Source organism: Quercus robur, chromosome 11, assembly GCF_932294415.1.
Source record: "Quercus robur chromosome 11, dhQueRobu3.1, whole genome shotgun sequence".
In the NCBI taxonomy this organism is placed as follows: Eukaryota; Viridiplantae; Streptophyta; class Magnoliopsida; order Fagales; family Fagaceae; genus Quercus; species Quercus robur.
In genome coordinates this window covers 56,062,744-56,079,189 of record NC_065544.1, presented here as the reverse complement: position 1 = coordinate 56,079,189, position 16,446 = coordinate 56,062,744, and the positions used below count along the sequence as shown (strand labels likewise).

At 35.3% G+C, this 16,446-nt stretch overlaps 3 protein-coding genes across 5 annotated transcripts in view; 2 read left to right on the top strand and 1 right to left on the bottom strand.

Moving 5' to 3' along the window:
- Window positions 1-13,732, top strand: part of LOC126705768 (uncharacterized) — a 43,126-nt gene extending 29,394 nt beyond the window's left edge. The window contains exons 2-6 of one of the 3 annotated variants that reach the window (XM_050404965.1): window positions 9,970-10,225; window positions 10,901-11,163; window positions 11,818-11,955; window positions 12,769-13,017; window positions 13,402-13,732. In XM_050404965.1, the coding sequence (XP_050260922.1) occupies window positions 10,039-10,225; window positions 10,901-11,163; window positions 11,818-11,955; window positions 12,769-13,017; window positions 13,402-13,515 (951 nt within the window). In that variant the 5' untranslated portion in view covers window positions 9,970-10,038 and the 3' untranslated portion in view covers window positions 13,516-13,732. Of the gene's footprint in view, window positions 1-9,543; window positions 10,226-10,900; window positions 11,164-11,817; window positions 11,956-12,768; window positions 13,018-13,401 lie in introns of those variants that run through there. The other 2 variants (XM_050404963.1, XM_050404964.1) reach the window with 2 other exon arrangements.
- Window positions 7,663-9,194, top strand: LOC126705283 (putative glycine-rich cell wall structural protein 1). The gene is made up of 2 exons (XM_050404172.1): window positions 7,663-7,904; window positions 9,074-9,194. The coding sequence occupies exons 1-2, from the start codon at window positions 7,663-7,665 to the stop codon at window positions 9,192-9,194; spliced, it is 363 nt and encodes a 120-aa protein (XP_050260129.1).
- LOC126705767 (pentatricopeptide repeat-containing protein At2g03880, mitochondrial) lies at window positions 13,643-16,255 on the bottom strand. The gene has a single exon (XM_050404962.1). It carries the CDS (start codon window positions 16,029-16,031, stop codon window positions 14,109-14,111), a length of 1,923 nt encoding a protein of 640 aa, XP_050260919.1. The 5' UTR covers window positions 16,032-16,255; the 3' UTR covers window positions 13,643-14,108.
- Between the last annotated feature and the right edge of the window lie 191 nt (window positions 16,256-16,446).

Here is a 16,446-nt window from a genome sequence, read left to right as displayed (position 1 = left end):
AAAATATCCAAAATTTTGAGCTTAAAAAAAAAAAAAAACGGGAGTTAAGTAAAGATAGACTTACATAGAAATTTGGACGGATAGATTCTCTCGTATCCAATTTCATGTTTGACAAAAAATTTTGCTTTTAATTAAAGAATATAAATTACATAGAACAAAGCACCAAACAAAAGTCATAACAAATTAAATCAATTATAAAATATTGATGTTAACAACAAATAATCATTTAATAAGAAATTAAAAATACAAATATATTATTTACTATATTGACTTCTAAAATAAAACACTAAAAGGTGTGATCAAACATAGAATTTCAGCCTATCTATAAAACTTGTTGATAAAAATCATATTATATATAATAAAAAGGCAACAAATACACAAAATTTATTCAATTTAATGAAAGAAAAAAAAAATTATCTGCAAGGTTGTATGTAGGGCAGAGAGGAGAAATGTAGCACTTTTCTATTATGAAAGTTGCAACATAAAAAATAAGTATTCATGAAAAGTATTACCACACCAACATTGTTAATGCCAAAAAAAAAAAAACAAAAAGTAAAGAGACAAACACGGCTAAGCAAAATAATACTTGTATTGTATTTTAGAGTGAGATAAGATTTTAAATCTTTGCTTTTATACGGAGGTAACTTCTTAATCTGATAAATTTTCAATTTAGATGATTTATACTTAAACTAAATCTCCTTTGATCATTTTTATTGGATAAATATGGATAGAATTTCATATTAGTATAAAAAAGGAAAGTACTGATAAGGATAGACATTTTTATTTTATTGAATTAAAGTACAAAACTACAAATGAATGGTAATTTAAATAAAATTGATAAACATTCAATGATTGATTAAGATTTCGTGTACATCCTAAAAATTGATTAAGGATTAGAGTTTAAGTTGATAATAATAACTAAACTTCTGTTTTATCCAAAATATTGCAATTTTTAAAATCTATACAAAATTCTTCAATTTTTTTACGTGTAGTAAAAATTTATGAAAGTGTGAAGCTAAAATTAAAAAAAAAAAAAAAATTATAGGAGAAGAAGATGAGAAAAAAAAAATTATATCTATTTTTTTAAAATCTAAAAAATAAAAATCCTGCAATTTAAGAAGATAAGAACAATATATATATATATATATATATATATATATATTTTTCCTTAATGGATGAGAAGAAGTTAAGTTGATATTAAATTATTGAGTTTTTGTGTCTATCAAACTTTATCTAAAGAAGTGATTTTAAATTAAAATTTTTATCAATTTAGAAATTATAGGTGAAAAAGATAAGAGCATAAAGAATTATATTTATTTTTCAAAAATCTATTAAAATTTCTACAATTTGGTGAAGCCATGTGGCGTAGTCACGGTGTCTAGGCCCAATTTTTATCATATATAATATGATATAGATGATATACTTTCTCCCCCTTAAACACGCACGTGTGTATATATATATAAATAAATAAAAGAGTGAGAAATGAAAATGGGCCAAGCTAAAGGAACCAAATCATGATTTAGTTTTATATTGGTAAATTCCTTTCTTTTTGTGGGATGAGTCAGGTGTCAAATACCACTTGAGTTCCAAACCTGAATAATGGCAAGTGGGAACTGTGATGTGATCATGTGGCACATATATCTCTACTAAACTTGAAACTACCTCTCCATTTAGTAGAACTGGTAATGAAGAAGAAGATGACACTAAATCTGATGACACTAAATCTTTTTGTCCTTTTGATTTTGATTTTCCTCCTATTGAAAACCCTGTTTACCAAAATCAATTAAGAGTTTTGACTATTTTGGATGAAAGCTTTGAAGTTGATTTGGTTTCTTTGTATGATGAATTTATGCTTGCAAAGAACAGAAACAAAAGAAAATATTTCCAAAATAATTTTGCTCAGTCTGAAAAAGACCATGTTAAAAGAAAATGGTTAGAAAAGATGAATCAATTAAAGAAACATATTTTGTTTTTTGATTTTCTTGAAAACGGTTATGTTTCAAATGATGAAGTTTCAATACAACATTTAAATGTGATAAAAAAAAATCAAATTTTGTTAAAGCTGATAAGACTTTTGTCAAGTCTACTCATCCTCCTCTTGAAACAATTTTAATAACTACTAAGAAGGATTAAGTGACAAAAGAGGAAGTGAAGGCCTCTCCTTTCAAAATTGCTGATGATTAAACTCCTATTGTTAGTCTTACTAAACAAAACAATTTTACTAATCAATCCTTGCATATTATTGGTCAACAGCTTTACCGTATTGAAGAAAATACTGTTGAAAAACCTGTTTCTGAAAAATTTGTTTCTGTTAAAACTGAGAAACCTTTGATTGATTTACCCAGTCAGAGAGAAAAAGTTATGTTTAAAACTTCACAGTCCAAGACTCTTGAAATTGTTGAAAAAACACTTTCTTGTTTAAAAGTTAAAACTGAGGGTATTTCTACAAGTACTCCGGCTACTCGAATCGCTACAAGTACTCCAGCTGCTTGAACTATTTCTAAAAAAGAAATTGTTTCTGAAGAAAATACAGATTCTAATATTGTTTCTTTTGTTTTTGCAAAATGAATCTTTGATGATGATTTACCAGAAATTAAAAGATTTGATGGAAACTCCAAACTCATGTCTTTTATAAGAAACTGGTATTCAAAACCCACTCCTCCTGATATGCAGTTTGAAGAGAGATCTTTTCAAACACAGTTTTCTGTTTCTGTTGACAAGCTTTATGAATAGAATATCGATAGTTTGTCTGAACAAGAAATCATTAATAAAATGAGTCATATGTCTATGGTTGGTGTTGCTTATCAAAATAACCAAGATCTTGATCAACTTGAAATTGTTAATTTACTTGTTACTGGTTTTTCTGTTACTCTTCGTGGATGGTGTGATTCGTATATCATTAAAGAATCCAGAGAGTCTATTAAACATGCTGTTAAAAAGAATGATGAAGGTTTGCCTATTTTTGATGAAAGTGTTGGTCGTGGTATTCCTGATGGTGCTAATACCCTGATCTATACTATTCTCAAGCATTTTGTTGGTACTCCATCCAATATTTCATCTTGAGTTTCTGATTATTTGAATAATTTGAGTTGTCCTACTATGTCTGATTACAGATGGTATCATGATGTTTTTACTTCCAGAGTGATGCTTCGGAAAGACTGTCATAAGCCTTATTGGAAAGAAAAGTTTATTGACGGTCTGCCCTTATCTTTGCTCATAAGGTAAAACGAGAGTTAATGGGGAAAAATGATTCTATTGATTATGATAATTTAACCTATGGTGATATTTTCAGTACTATTAAAAAACTTGGTATCAGTATGTGTAATGATGAAAAATTGTTAAAACACCAATTAAAGAATAAAATGAAAGCTAAATATGAAATGAGAAATTTCTGTGAATAATATGGTTTGCCTCCTATTGCCCATTCCAGGCAAAAAAGTAAAAAACATGGTAAAAGCCATAAAAAATATAAAAAATGCAGAAATAACTTTGTTAAACCTAATGATTTCTATGCTAAGAAGAAAAATGTTTTTAAATAATATGTTAAGTAAAGATCAGGTAAAGGTAAATGCTTTAACTGTAATAAATCTAGACACTTCAGTAAAGACAGTAAGGAAAAACCTGGTAAGTTAAAAAACAAATTTAACATGTTAAGTATTGATGATAAATGGCAAGAAGGATTATTCAGAATCCTTGAATCAAACAACTCGTTTGATTCTTTGGAAGATGATTTTTCTTCTTTATCTGATTTTTGCTATCAATCTGCTGATGATTCTTCTGATTTTTCTAATATTAAAATTGATTGTAGAGATTCTTATTGCAATGTTATTAAAATTGTTAATGCTCTCGCCAAAAGTGAAGAAGATGAAAAATTAATAATTCAACTGATAAATCAAATTCAAAATCCTGAATTACAAAAAGAATATTTGGATAAGTTTAAGAAAAATTTGATGAAAGAAGAAACTGGTAAAATGCTAAAATTAACTATAAGTTTTGAAGAAACTTTGGAAAGATTTAATAAAAAGAGATCTAAAGAATTAACTGTTAATGATCTCCAACATGAAATTAATATTGTTAAACAAGAGATAAATGAATTAAAACATGAATTTAAAAGCATGAAAAGTGATAACAATAATCTCAAACAAGAATTGATAATGTTAAAAATTGATAATGAACAAGATGAGCACAAAGAAGGAGTTGAATCCAGAGTTAATGTGAAACGATTAATGTGCGGAATATGAACATAAACTTAATACAGAATTGATAAACAATCTAAACCAAGTAAAAACACATCCACAGCAGAAATTAAATGGCAAAGATTAAGGGAAGAGAGATGTAAATACAAGGACAACATAACGATCTGTTATCGAAGAGGAAACCGAAACCTTCGGCGTAAAACCTTTCCGCCACCCTCCAAGCGGTAAATAATCCACTAAAGAATGTAGTTGGGATACATGAACAGCAGAAAACCCTCCAAGCTTAATCTACCCAATGTACCTAAGCCCTCCAAGCCCCTACTCCAACAAGGTTACGCAGAATCTATTTCTTCTTTAGCTTACCGGATTCTGCTACTTGACCATAGCATCAACCAACAATATAAAATTGGTCCCTTATTAACTGCATCCCAAAGCACCAAATGGTCTTCTCACAGATATGAGTACGGTGAGAAAATGTTTTGGTAATGCACATCTCAAGAATGTAACAATGGAGAGGAAGAGAGTAGAGGAATTTGTAAAGTCTTTATGTGAAGATTGTGGATGAATCAATCTTATTTTTCTCTAGGGTTTCTCTCTCAAAATTCTCTCTGGAAGCTCTATATATTTCATGGGTATAAGTGTTTATATATATAGTGGAGTGAGAAAGGAATGCGAAAAGTCAGTTTTTCCCAAACAGGGTGGTCTGGCGACTTGGCCTCGCAACTGGACAGAGTCGTGAGTTCAAGTTGCAAGCTAATGGCTTGGCCAACCTAAGACTTTTGTCCTGTAGTGCAACAACTGGTATGACTCTTCAGCTCCCTTGCATGCTTCGCACATGTGCCAGCTTTGGCGGCTTGGCAGTCGCTAGTCCCAGTCGCGAGTCTCTGCATCCTTGCATAATTTTGAGCATTTCTTCACACTCTCTCACTCACTACCCTTACATGATTCCCACCTAAATACAGGGTTACTAATTGCTAAAATACAAGCAAATTTGGTATGGAATAAAACCAATAAGATGGTTGATAAAATTCAACCTTACAAACCTAAAGCGAAAATGCAATAAAAAATAAAAATACACCAAAAACATTGAGAGAGAGGGAGAGAGAGCCTTTTTGTGAGAGAAAACTATGCAAAGAATGGGAAAAAGTGACAAATTTATTGTAAGAGGGAAGGGATAAAAAAAGACAAATAAAGGGAAATGAAGGGAAAGATGAATAGCAATATTAAAGTAGAGGGTAGTGGGGAGATGAAAAGGTAAAGGAAGAAGAAAGGTTGAAGAAAGTTTAATTATTTAAAAAATAAGTGAATGTAAAAAAAAAAATTATAGGAAAATTGGAAATTAAAAAGAAATATATATATATATATATATATATATATATATATAAAGATAAATATGTAAAGTTAATAATCTATTTATATATATGGTAAAAAAAAGGAATAAATAATAAATAATAAATAATAATTATGTGGCGAATGACATGGCGATAAGGTGGCGCAACAGGAGCTCAGTAGCAATAAATGTCACGCTTTAGCTTTTTAGTAATATATATAAATATAAATTGGACCTAAAAAAAATTATAAAATTATAAAATTTATATATAATAATTTTTTTTTTTTTTTATTTTTATTTTTTTTTCAGGCCAGGGTGGTCTTGTGACCACCCTGACTCTAATGTGGAGCCGCCAATGCTTAGAACTACTTGCCCAAGAGGGTAGTTTGCATGACTCTAAGTTGAGCTTAGTTAGCAAATAATAGTGAATGATAGAGTTTGACTTGTAAAGAAGAATGAAAAGTTCATATCCTACTCAAGCTTGTCAAAAATTCAAGTGTCTTGCACTTTGATTTATTAGTCAAGCTAAGTTCGATTTATGTAATACAATTCTTGGTTGAATCTTTGACTAATAGGTTTGCTAGTTATTATATTGCTTGAAGTAATTTGGGTTTTGGTAACAGCTAAAAGTTAAAAGAAAATAAACTTATACCATTTTGGGAACATAATTTGAGCTTAGTTGACTAAAGTAGATGGAAGGATCAATGAATAATAGTATTGAAAAAAAGAAAGAAAGTAAAAGCCGATAATATAAAGGGTGATTAAGAATCTAATAGCTCAATTAGTTAATACTTTACCTAAGTTCAAATTTTCCTCCCCTAATTATTGATGTGTGGTGCCCGTTAATTGCAGGCTGCAATCCTTTGTACTTTTTTTTTTCAACCTTATTATAGCTTTATGTCATATTTTTATAGTTTTTAAATTGTGAGACCAGCTTTATAGAGAGAAAATAATATTAAAATAAATTGTAAGATTAGTTTTATATCTTTTTTTTTTTGGTTCAATTTTTTTTTATCAAATATGACACACATTAATACAACATTAACACGCACCACACGCGCTTGTTAATATATGCATGCTTGCATTCACAGTAGTGGAGTTAAATAGCTATATAGTTCCATCAAAACACCAAAAACAGCCACACAGTAGTGGAGCTAAACCTAATTTTTTTTAGCTTCATTACTACAGTACACATCTATAAAATATTATTCCTTTTCTGAGAGCTAAAAAAAAATATATATATATATATATTCCTCACTGCCGGATTAAAATATTATATTTTCCTTTTTTCTTTTTCTTTTCTTCTCAAAACTCTCACAATCTCTCAACTCTCTTTTTCAACTTTCAGACCTCTCACGCCGCCGCCCCCCTGACCCACACCGCCACAGACCCATCTTCGACCACGGCAACCCCCACCACCCCCACCACCACATCAGTCACAAATCCAACTATACCCACACTCATCAAACCCACCTCCACCAATATCGATCACCACCTCCACCACCACGGCAACACCCACCACCACCACCACCACCACATTAGTCACAAACCCAACCATATCCACACTCATCAAACCCACCACTACCAGAAAAAAGAAAAAAGAAAAAAAAGAGAGCAAACATCGGCAAAACCCACAGCCAAAATGGTTTCTTCTCCAATTTTTTCCTTTGAACCAAAAAAAAAAAAAAAAACCATGAACCCGAGGTTGATAGAGGCGTGGTGGTGGACCTAGTGGTGTTGCTTTAGTTGGGCTGGGCAGAACTGAAGCTTGGTTGGACAAAGAAATAAAGAGAGAACGGTTGAAAAATGGGGAAGGAGATGAGGAGAAAAAGTAACAAAAAGATAAAACAATAAAAAATAAGAAATGGTTGAAAGTTAAATGGTGTGACTGAGGGTGGATGAGATAAGAGGAGTACGTGTGTGGAGGAGAAAAACAAAGAGGAAAAAAAAAAGGAGAAGAAAGAAACGTGTATTTGGATGAAAAAAAAATAAGATAATGGGAAAAATAAAATAAAAAATAATAAGAAATTAAAATTAAGAAATGTTACCATAATATTTTTGCAATAAATTTAAAGTGGTAGGTTATTATTATCTAATATTGGTGAGATTTTTTTTTTTTTAATGGTGGCGGTTGCGATGACGGTGGTGGTAGTGACAGTGGTGGTGGTAGTGGCTATGATTGTTGTTTATTATAGAGAATATATTATTCTATCATGTGGCGGTGGCGGTGGAGGAGGCAGAAGAGTCGGTGGCGGCGGCGGCATGGGCAGCAAAAGAGTCAGCGGCGGTAATGGTGGTGGTAGTAGCAGCGGTAGCGATTGCAGTGGCAGTGAAAGAGTCGGTGGCGGCAACGGTAGTGGCAGCGGTAGCAGTTGTGGGTAGTTGTGATTGTTTTTTATTGTAGTTAATATATTATTTTATTACGATATTTATATTATTTTATTATGTTAAAAACTAAAATAGATTCACTACTACAGCATATGAGTAAGTACAATAAATAAAATAATTTATGTGATACCAAATAACTATAATTTTAGCTCCACCGGTGGAGATGCCCTTATTAGAGCATTCACAGCAGTGTAGCTATAATGCTATATTGCTAAAATTTAGCTCCACAAACACAAAAAAACGCTTACAGCAGTGGAGCCATAGTTAAAAAATTTAGATGAATTGCTACAGTGCACATCTATATATAGATGTGCACTGTAGCTTGGAGCAAAAAAAAAAATTAATTTTTTATTTTACATTCACACTACTTTATCTATTTTTTATTCTTTCTTGCTTTTCTTCTCTCTCCGTGTCTCTCTCCCTCTCCATCTCTTCTTTCTTCCTGCTAGAACATTCTCAAACCCTCTCTCTCTGGCCTCCATGGATGAAACCTTCAAGTAGTGCCTCCTTCTCTCCAACACCATACACACACCACCACCACCTCCAACACCCAAAAACCCACAAATCCACCACCACTAAACCCATAAATCCACCATGAACCACCACCAACAACAACCAAAGCAACCCCAAAACCCATTAAACCCACACCACCATCAACACAACCAAAATCAAAACCAACACCATCAACCCACTACCACCAATCACCAAACCCATCTCAAAAAAAAAAAAAAAAACCCACCGATGAGCAAACCCACCACCACCACCACCGATCTACACGGACCTAGACCCATTCCACGGACCAAATCCACGAACCCAAACCACAGCACCTCTACGGACCCACCATGCTCAGCCACCGCCGATCTACACGGAGCCAGGACACCGCCACGGACCCACCATGCTCAGCCATTGTTGATCTACACAGAGCAAGGTTTGAGAGAGCTGATATGAGAGAGGGAGAAAGAGAGAGCTGATCTGAGAGAGGGAGAAAGAGAGAGAGTTGAGACCGGTGACTGAAGAGAGAGAGAGAGCGATGATAGAACTGAGGAAATAGGGGTTTTTTTTTTTTTTTAATATTTATTGAGAGAGAAAAAAAAAATTAATTTTTTTTTTTTATGTATTCTTAGATTCACTGTTCACAGTTAGTAAATTTTTTGGGTAGCGATTGCGGTGGTGGTGGAAGAGTTGGTGGCGGCAGTGGTGGCGGCGGCGGTAGCGGTAGCGGTGGCGGCAGCGATGGCAGCGGCGGTAGCGGTAGCGGTGGCGGTTGCGGATGGTTGTAATTGTTGTTTATTGTAATGAATATATTATTTTATTGTAGTGGATATATTATTTTATTGTGATGTTTATATTATTTTATTGTGTTGAAAGCTAAAATAGATCCACTGCTGCAGCATGTGTGTAGGTAAAATAGATAAAGTAACTTTTGGTGGAGCTAAAAAGCTAAATTTTTAACTCTACTGCCGTGGATGCTCTTAGTTGTAGTCTTTTGTTTTTTCTGAATGGAGAGATATATGTACCACATGATCACATCACAGTTCCCATTTGCAATTGTTCAGGTACGGAACCCAAGTGGCAAGTGGTATCTGACACCGGACTCATCCCACAAAAAGAAAGGATATATATATGATATTATCTGACTCATATCTGAGACAAAACTCAACAAAAAGTCTCACACTTCTCCCTCCTAGTCCTTCCTACTACAAAAAAAAGATGGAGCTGAGTTACAGAACCATCATATCTTTACTACTCTTGTTCCTTTCTTCATCAATAACAATAACAAACGCTGAAGATTTAGAAGACCCATCATCATCATCATCAATCATCTCAAGATTCCTACGCTACCTTCAAATCAACACTGCTCAGCCAACCCCCAACTACGGAGAATCAACCCAATTCATTCTCTCTCAAGCCAAATCTCTCTCCCTCGAAGCCCAAACCTTCGAGTTCGTCCAATCTAAGCCTTTCATCCTCCTCAAATGGCCAGGCTCCAATCCCAACCTCCCTTCCATCCTCCTCAACTCTCACACCGACGTCGTTCCAGTCGAGCATGAAAAGTGGTCCCACCCACCCTTCGGGGCCCACCTCGATTCTCTGGGTAATATTTACGCCAGAGGCTCCCAGGATATGAAGTGTGTTGGCATGCAATACCTTGAGGCCATTCGAAAGTTGAAGGCTTCTGGCTTTCACCCACTTCGCTCTGTTTACTTGTCTTTTGTACCTGACGAGGAGATTGGTGGCCATGATGGTGTTGAAAAGTTCGTCGATTCCGACGTTTTCACCAATATGAACCTGGGGATTGTACTTGACGAAGGTGTTTTTTTTATTTATTTAGTTTTTATAAATTATCAGTTGTTTGAAAGTAGGACTAACTGTTCTGATATCATGATAAGATATAAGTGGCCACGAAAGCGTGGTTAGGGAATGATGAATTTAATCATTTGGCTTTTTAAGATTTTTCTATATGTGATTTGATTTGGGTAAAAATCAAGTACAGTTCTTTAGGTGCTAATTTAATTATGTGGTTACATCGACCAATGAATAACATGGTTGATTTAAATGTTCTTCGGAAGTTTCCAATAAAATCATGTAGTTGAATTCAATTGAGGAATCTAAGTTACAACACATAAAGGAATAGTACTTTGTTTTGTCTGGTTTCATTTAGTATTTGGTGTTGTTTAAGATTTTCCTGTAGATGATTTAATTAGGGTACAATAATTTAGTTCTCTAGGTGCTGTAATTTAGGTTCTTTAATTAAATTCAACATGCGGTTGCATTGATTGATGAACCACATGGTTGAATTTAGTTGTCCTTAGAAAAGATGATTCTGCTTTTGTTGCATTTGTCCGTACAAAATGTAAGGAATAGTACCTCAGTTTTGCGCAATTTTGCTCTAGTACTTGGTGGTGTTTAAGATTTTTCTGTAGATGATTGTTACTTTGTTTGTACCATGTTAATTAGTTAAGGCGTAATGTAATGTTGGAAACAGGGTTGGCTTCCCCAAGTGAGGATTACAGGGTGTTTTATGCTGAGAGGAGTCCCTGGTGGCTAGTGATTAAGGCTACTGGACAGCCAGGCCATGGTGCAAAATTGTATGACAATAGTGCTATGGAGAATCTATTCAAAAGCATTGAGAGTGTGAGAAGGTTCCGGGATTCGCAGTTTGATTTGGTGAAGGCTGGTTTGCAGGCCGAGGGTGAGGTTGTTTCAATTAATATGGTGTTTTTGAAGGCCGGCACGCCGTCTCCCACTGTATGTTAGAATTCTTGTTGTTTAATTGGTAATTCATGTTATTTAAAATTTGGATTATTGTGAGGACTTAAAAATTCTTGTTAATATTCATGGCCAACATTTGGTTACATGAGAGTTTCAAGTGTGCAAACAACTTGCTTGTGCAATATGCTTGACTGACATATGAATCCAACTGCCACTGTCTATATTCTGGTTGGCAATTTTCGTCATAAATATTCCCTGTGTGGGACTTGTGAAAGTTGTTTGCTCTATGAGCATTATATCACTTGTGTGTGGTACTACATAGCTCTGTTGAGTTGAAATCACACCCATCATTAGAGATCAAAACTACATAATACCAGTGAGTTTGTGACATCTGGGACATATATAATGATGGGAGGTGTTACATGAAGACCCTAACCCATAAGCCTGAGTCCTTGGAAATGGAATGTGCCCAAGGTGAGGTGTCAGCCTCAGGACATAGGGCACCAGCCTCATTTGACAAACACCCTAATTCTCACTAATTTACAAAAAATATTGTTGGAATTATCTGTAATATAAATGGTTTAGAATATTGGTTGAACATATTTGTTTTCCCTTACTCTTATCATCATGACAGTGATGTATCTTATTTACAATCTAAAACATGCAAGTTTCCCCCTTTTTGTCTATCAGGGTTTTGTCATGAATTTGCAGCCATCTGTAGCACAAGCAGGTTTTGATATTCGGGTGCCACCAACTGCTGATCCAGAATCTTTGGAGAGACGAATTGCTGAAGAATGGGCTCCTGTCTCACGTAATATGACATTTGAGGTCGTACTTCACTCATTAAAACTTTATAGTTCTGATCCATATTAGTATGGGAAGAAAGAGATAGTTTTTGGTAATCACTTGCAAGCTTAAATAAATTTTGGCATAAAAGTGTAGGAAATGACAAATTATTTAAGACTATGTTTACGGGATATGACCGATTACTTTGTCTTCTATTTTCATTTCTTCTTTGGAATTTGTTTTGGTTACAAGATCTTTAGAAAAAGAAGTAAGAAATTAAGCGTGAACTCTTAAAGAGAATCCATATCATTTATTTAATCTTGCACGAAAATAGATCCAAAATAATTGGTATCTCAAGGAAAACAGAAAAATGAAAGGGAAGAAAATACAGTAATATTTTGATACTTAGTATATGGTAGGCAACGACCATGGATCTTTTCTGAATATTTTGACATGTTCTCTGTAAAATTAGGATATGGATTAAGGATCATTGGTTGCAAAGGGTGGAATTTAAACAAAACAAATATGGTGTCAGTTGTAACATAGAATGAGTTTTATGCTGTAGTGTATGGTTGCTTCAATCAAATAAGAGACACAACCACTCTGGTTACCTATGGTATTTAAGTGGGACACTTGCAGACATTTTGAATTTTAAGCTTTCACCAGTGCTTTTTATGGGTCTTCTGTAGATGCTGAACTGCGTTTGATTGCTGGTTCTTGGTGCATGATATAATGTGCGCAACATCAACATGATAATGAGGGTCATTAATTTAGGAAGTTAGGGATTGTTGTTGTTGTGTATCCCCCCTTCCCCCCATTGCACAGCTATGTCAGTTTATCTAAATGTATTTGTAGCTTGGGCAGTTCAAGCAGAAGGCTAATGTGCACGATAAGTTTGGGAAGCCAGTCCTCACTGCGACTGATAGTTCTAACCCCTGGTGGGACCTACTAGAAGAAGCTGTTAGAAAAGCTAATGGAAAACTTGGTAAACCAGAGGTCTTTCCTGCTGCAACAGATTCTCGCTACTTCCGGGAACTAGGCTTTCCAGCCATTGGCTTCTCCCCTATGGCAAACACTCCTATCCTTCTCCATGATCATAACGAGGTGAGTTTCTTATGCAATCTACCTATTCATCGTATGAATATAAAATACTTGCTTAGTGCATGTTTACATGGGCCATGGGTCTTCCTTTTCAATCAGCTCGCATATATGTAAAATGTTTCATGGTCATATTAATATTTGTGTGTGTGTGTGTATGAGCACTCCATCTTTAAATCTGCATGAACCGAGGCAAACCATGTTTTGAGTATTCGAGATTTGTTCTTTTTGTCTTCTTCTTTTGATTTTAATTTTCAATACTGTGCGGACTGTGGAGCATGTGCCACACTTGAGTTTATCACCAATAGATTACATATGTAAGGTGGTTCTTTAATCTTTCAATATGCAACATTCAAGCATGTAACTATCATATTTTCCATCCTATTGCAGTTTCTAAACCAAGATGAGTACTTGAAAGGAGTTGATGTCTATGTGTCAATAATCAAAGCTTATGCATCTTATGTTGAGCATACAAGAAAGGAAGGCTCCAAAGATGAGTTGTAAGGGAGCAGCGGGAGTCGTTCCCTATTGTCAAAACAAAAATATTTGATGAGTTTCTGCTTCATTTAATATAATGGGAGTTGAGATGTCCCAGTGATGCATTAATAATTAGAGAAGCAGAGAGTTTGACTACCATTTATGCTCAAAAATACTGATTGGTAACATTACACGCTCGATGTTTTGGCAAATGAATGCAATTTTAGTGCAATATATTATCGTATACATTTGTCATATTGCATTTCATTTCACATTGCATTTAGCATTCTTTCTATTGAATTGAACAAAACATATCATTCTACAGAATTTATCAAATTAATATATGTTGTACATCTGATTGCTCCTGAACACGGCTTTAGTAAGCTGCATTGTTGCCGGTCCACCTCTGTTCCCAAAATTCATTGTGATCATATCGTTGTGCTGCAGTGCTGCTTATTGTTTCTCACATTTGTGATTTAAGGTCTTATGCAGCTTTTGCGAAATTACTGTCTTGATTATGCAGTTTGCCTGGGAGCTGAGCTATTTTCTGGTCTCTTTACACCCGCTTCTATTGGCACCCAGCAGATGCAAGCAGCAAAAGCTATACTCTTCATATTCTATTACCAATAATCCCCACAAGAGCATACGCCATCCTGAAAATGATGGTACCGAATGGGATCTCTAATAACTATAGTCCGCTGTTCCATCTTTGTTAACAGTTTTGCAAAGATATGACAGTCACCGCAAATCCGGATGTTTTTCCTGATCCTGATAGTCTTCCCCCTTGACATGCTGATCATACCAAAGGCAATTGCCAGTTTCTCACTGTGGTATCGAAGTGAGTCTTCGCTCTGTTCACCCTCAAGATCTTGCAAGACAAAATTAGTGTCTGGAACATAACCCAGCCCCATCAATCTATGAATCAACTGGTTTAGGTGACTGTTGATCTCATCTATTTGTGGATGTGAGTTATCTCCTAAAATAAAAGCATGAATCTTTTTGTTCACTTCAATCCAGCTACACCCTGGTTCTTTCCTGACTCCTTTAGCTTTCATGGTCCTCCTAACTTCTGCAACCTCATCCCACCTTTGAGAATTGGCATATATATTAGATAACAATATATAGGTTCCTGCATCTTCAGGGTCCAGTTTTAAAATTTGTTTGGCAGCAAATATAGCTAGATCCACATTTCGGTGAACTCTGCATGCACCCAGCAAAGCTCTCCACGTCACAGCATCTGGTTCAAATCCCATTTTATTAATTAACTTAATTGCTTGATCAAGCTTCCCAGCCCTTCCAAGTAGATCAATAATGCAACCATAATGCTCTCTTCCTGGATCGATCCCAAAATGTTTCTTCATCGATTGAAAGTAGTACCACCCATCTTCTACAAGCCCAGCATGGCTACAGGCAAACAGAACCCCAAGAATTGTAATGTAGTTAGGTTTTGCCCCATAATCTTTCATGGATTGAAACAAGTTAAGTGCCTCTCGGCTGAAACCGTTTTGGGCTAACCCTGCAATCATGGTGCTCCAAGAGATTACATCCTTCTCCAACATCCTAGTAAACACGAAGTTTGCATCTTTCAAACTGCCACACTTGCAATACATATCCAGAAGTGCATTGTTAAGGATTAGATCTTGATCAAACTTTATTACATGAACATGGACCTGTCTGCCCAATTCTAGAAGCGCTAACCCAGTACAGGCTCTCAAGACACTAGTTAGTGTCGACTGATCAGGTGGAAAACCAGCTCTCTTCATTCTCTTATACAGGTTCAAAGCTTCATCACCATCACTGTTTTGAGCAAATCCCCCTACGATAGAATTCCAAACAACCAAATCTCCAGTCACCATCTCATTGAAAACACCTAGTGCATTTTGCAACTCACCCAATTTTGAGTATATATCAATAAGAGCACTCCGAACAAAGACATCGGATTCTAAACCAGCTTTGATAATACTACAATGCAGCTGTTTGAGACTTAATAACCCATCACAGGCTCTCAAAACTGAAGAGTAAGTGAACATATTAGGCATGACACCTTCTCTAAGCATCAGTATCAAATAATTGAGTGCCTTGGCATTGAGCTTAGCATTAGTGTAAGCTGAAATCATCGTTGTCCATGAAACAACGTTTCTTTCAGGCATTTGGTCGAACAGTTCCTGAGCTTGATTCAAGATGTTAAATTTCACGTACATGTTGAGAAGAATGTTGATAAGAAAGGTTGTTGGCTGGTGCCCATTAGAGAAGACATGGTTATGAACAAGCTTAGCCTCATTGACAGCCCTGCGAGCCAAGCAACACTTGATGAGCTCGGAGTAAGTGATAGAATCGGCCCAGATGCCGTGTCTTTGCATAGCGTCCATGGCCTTCATGGCTCGTGGGAGGTCTCTTTGATAGCAGAAGTTGGTGAACTCATCGAGCAGAGACGAGAAGGAGGAGGCTGGCACATTGCGCGAACCAATGGAGACGAGAGAGAGTGAACGCGAACGCGAAGGTGATGCAGATGCTATGCTTTTGAGCTTTGAAATGGCTTTCATGGCATGGCTGAACGTTCTAGACAATTGAAAATCTAAATTTATCCATATTTGAGGTTCCTAAACGCACCGTTTTGGTTTGGTCCAGTGTTGTTTTTTTGTTGAGCCAAAAGCCCAAAACGGTTTGTTTTGTATGAAAAAAGGGATGGGAGGAGAAGAGGGTTATTTCAGCTATCATTCGAATCAAAGTCTGGTTTGTGATTAGAAACTCAGCTAAATTAGTATGCCAAACTTATAAGTAGAGGCATTAAAAGTGGAGTGAAGCACCGAAAATGAAGTTGTTATAGGAAATGGCTCTGCCGAAATTAGAATGAGACGTGGAGGAATATGTTTTTTGCCTATCTCGAGCGTATAATTGCCGCAACCTATCTCGGAAAACTTGTTACACTCGAGAATTTGAATAGGGCCTTCATTGCAT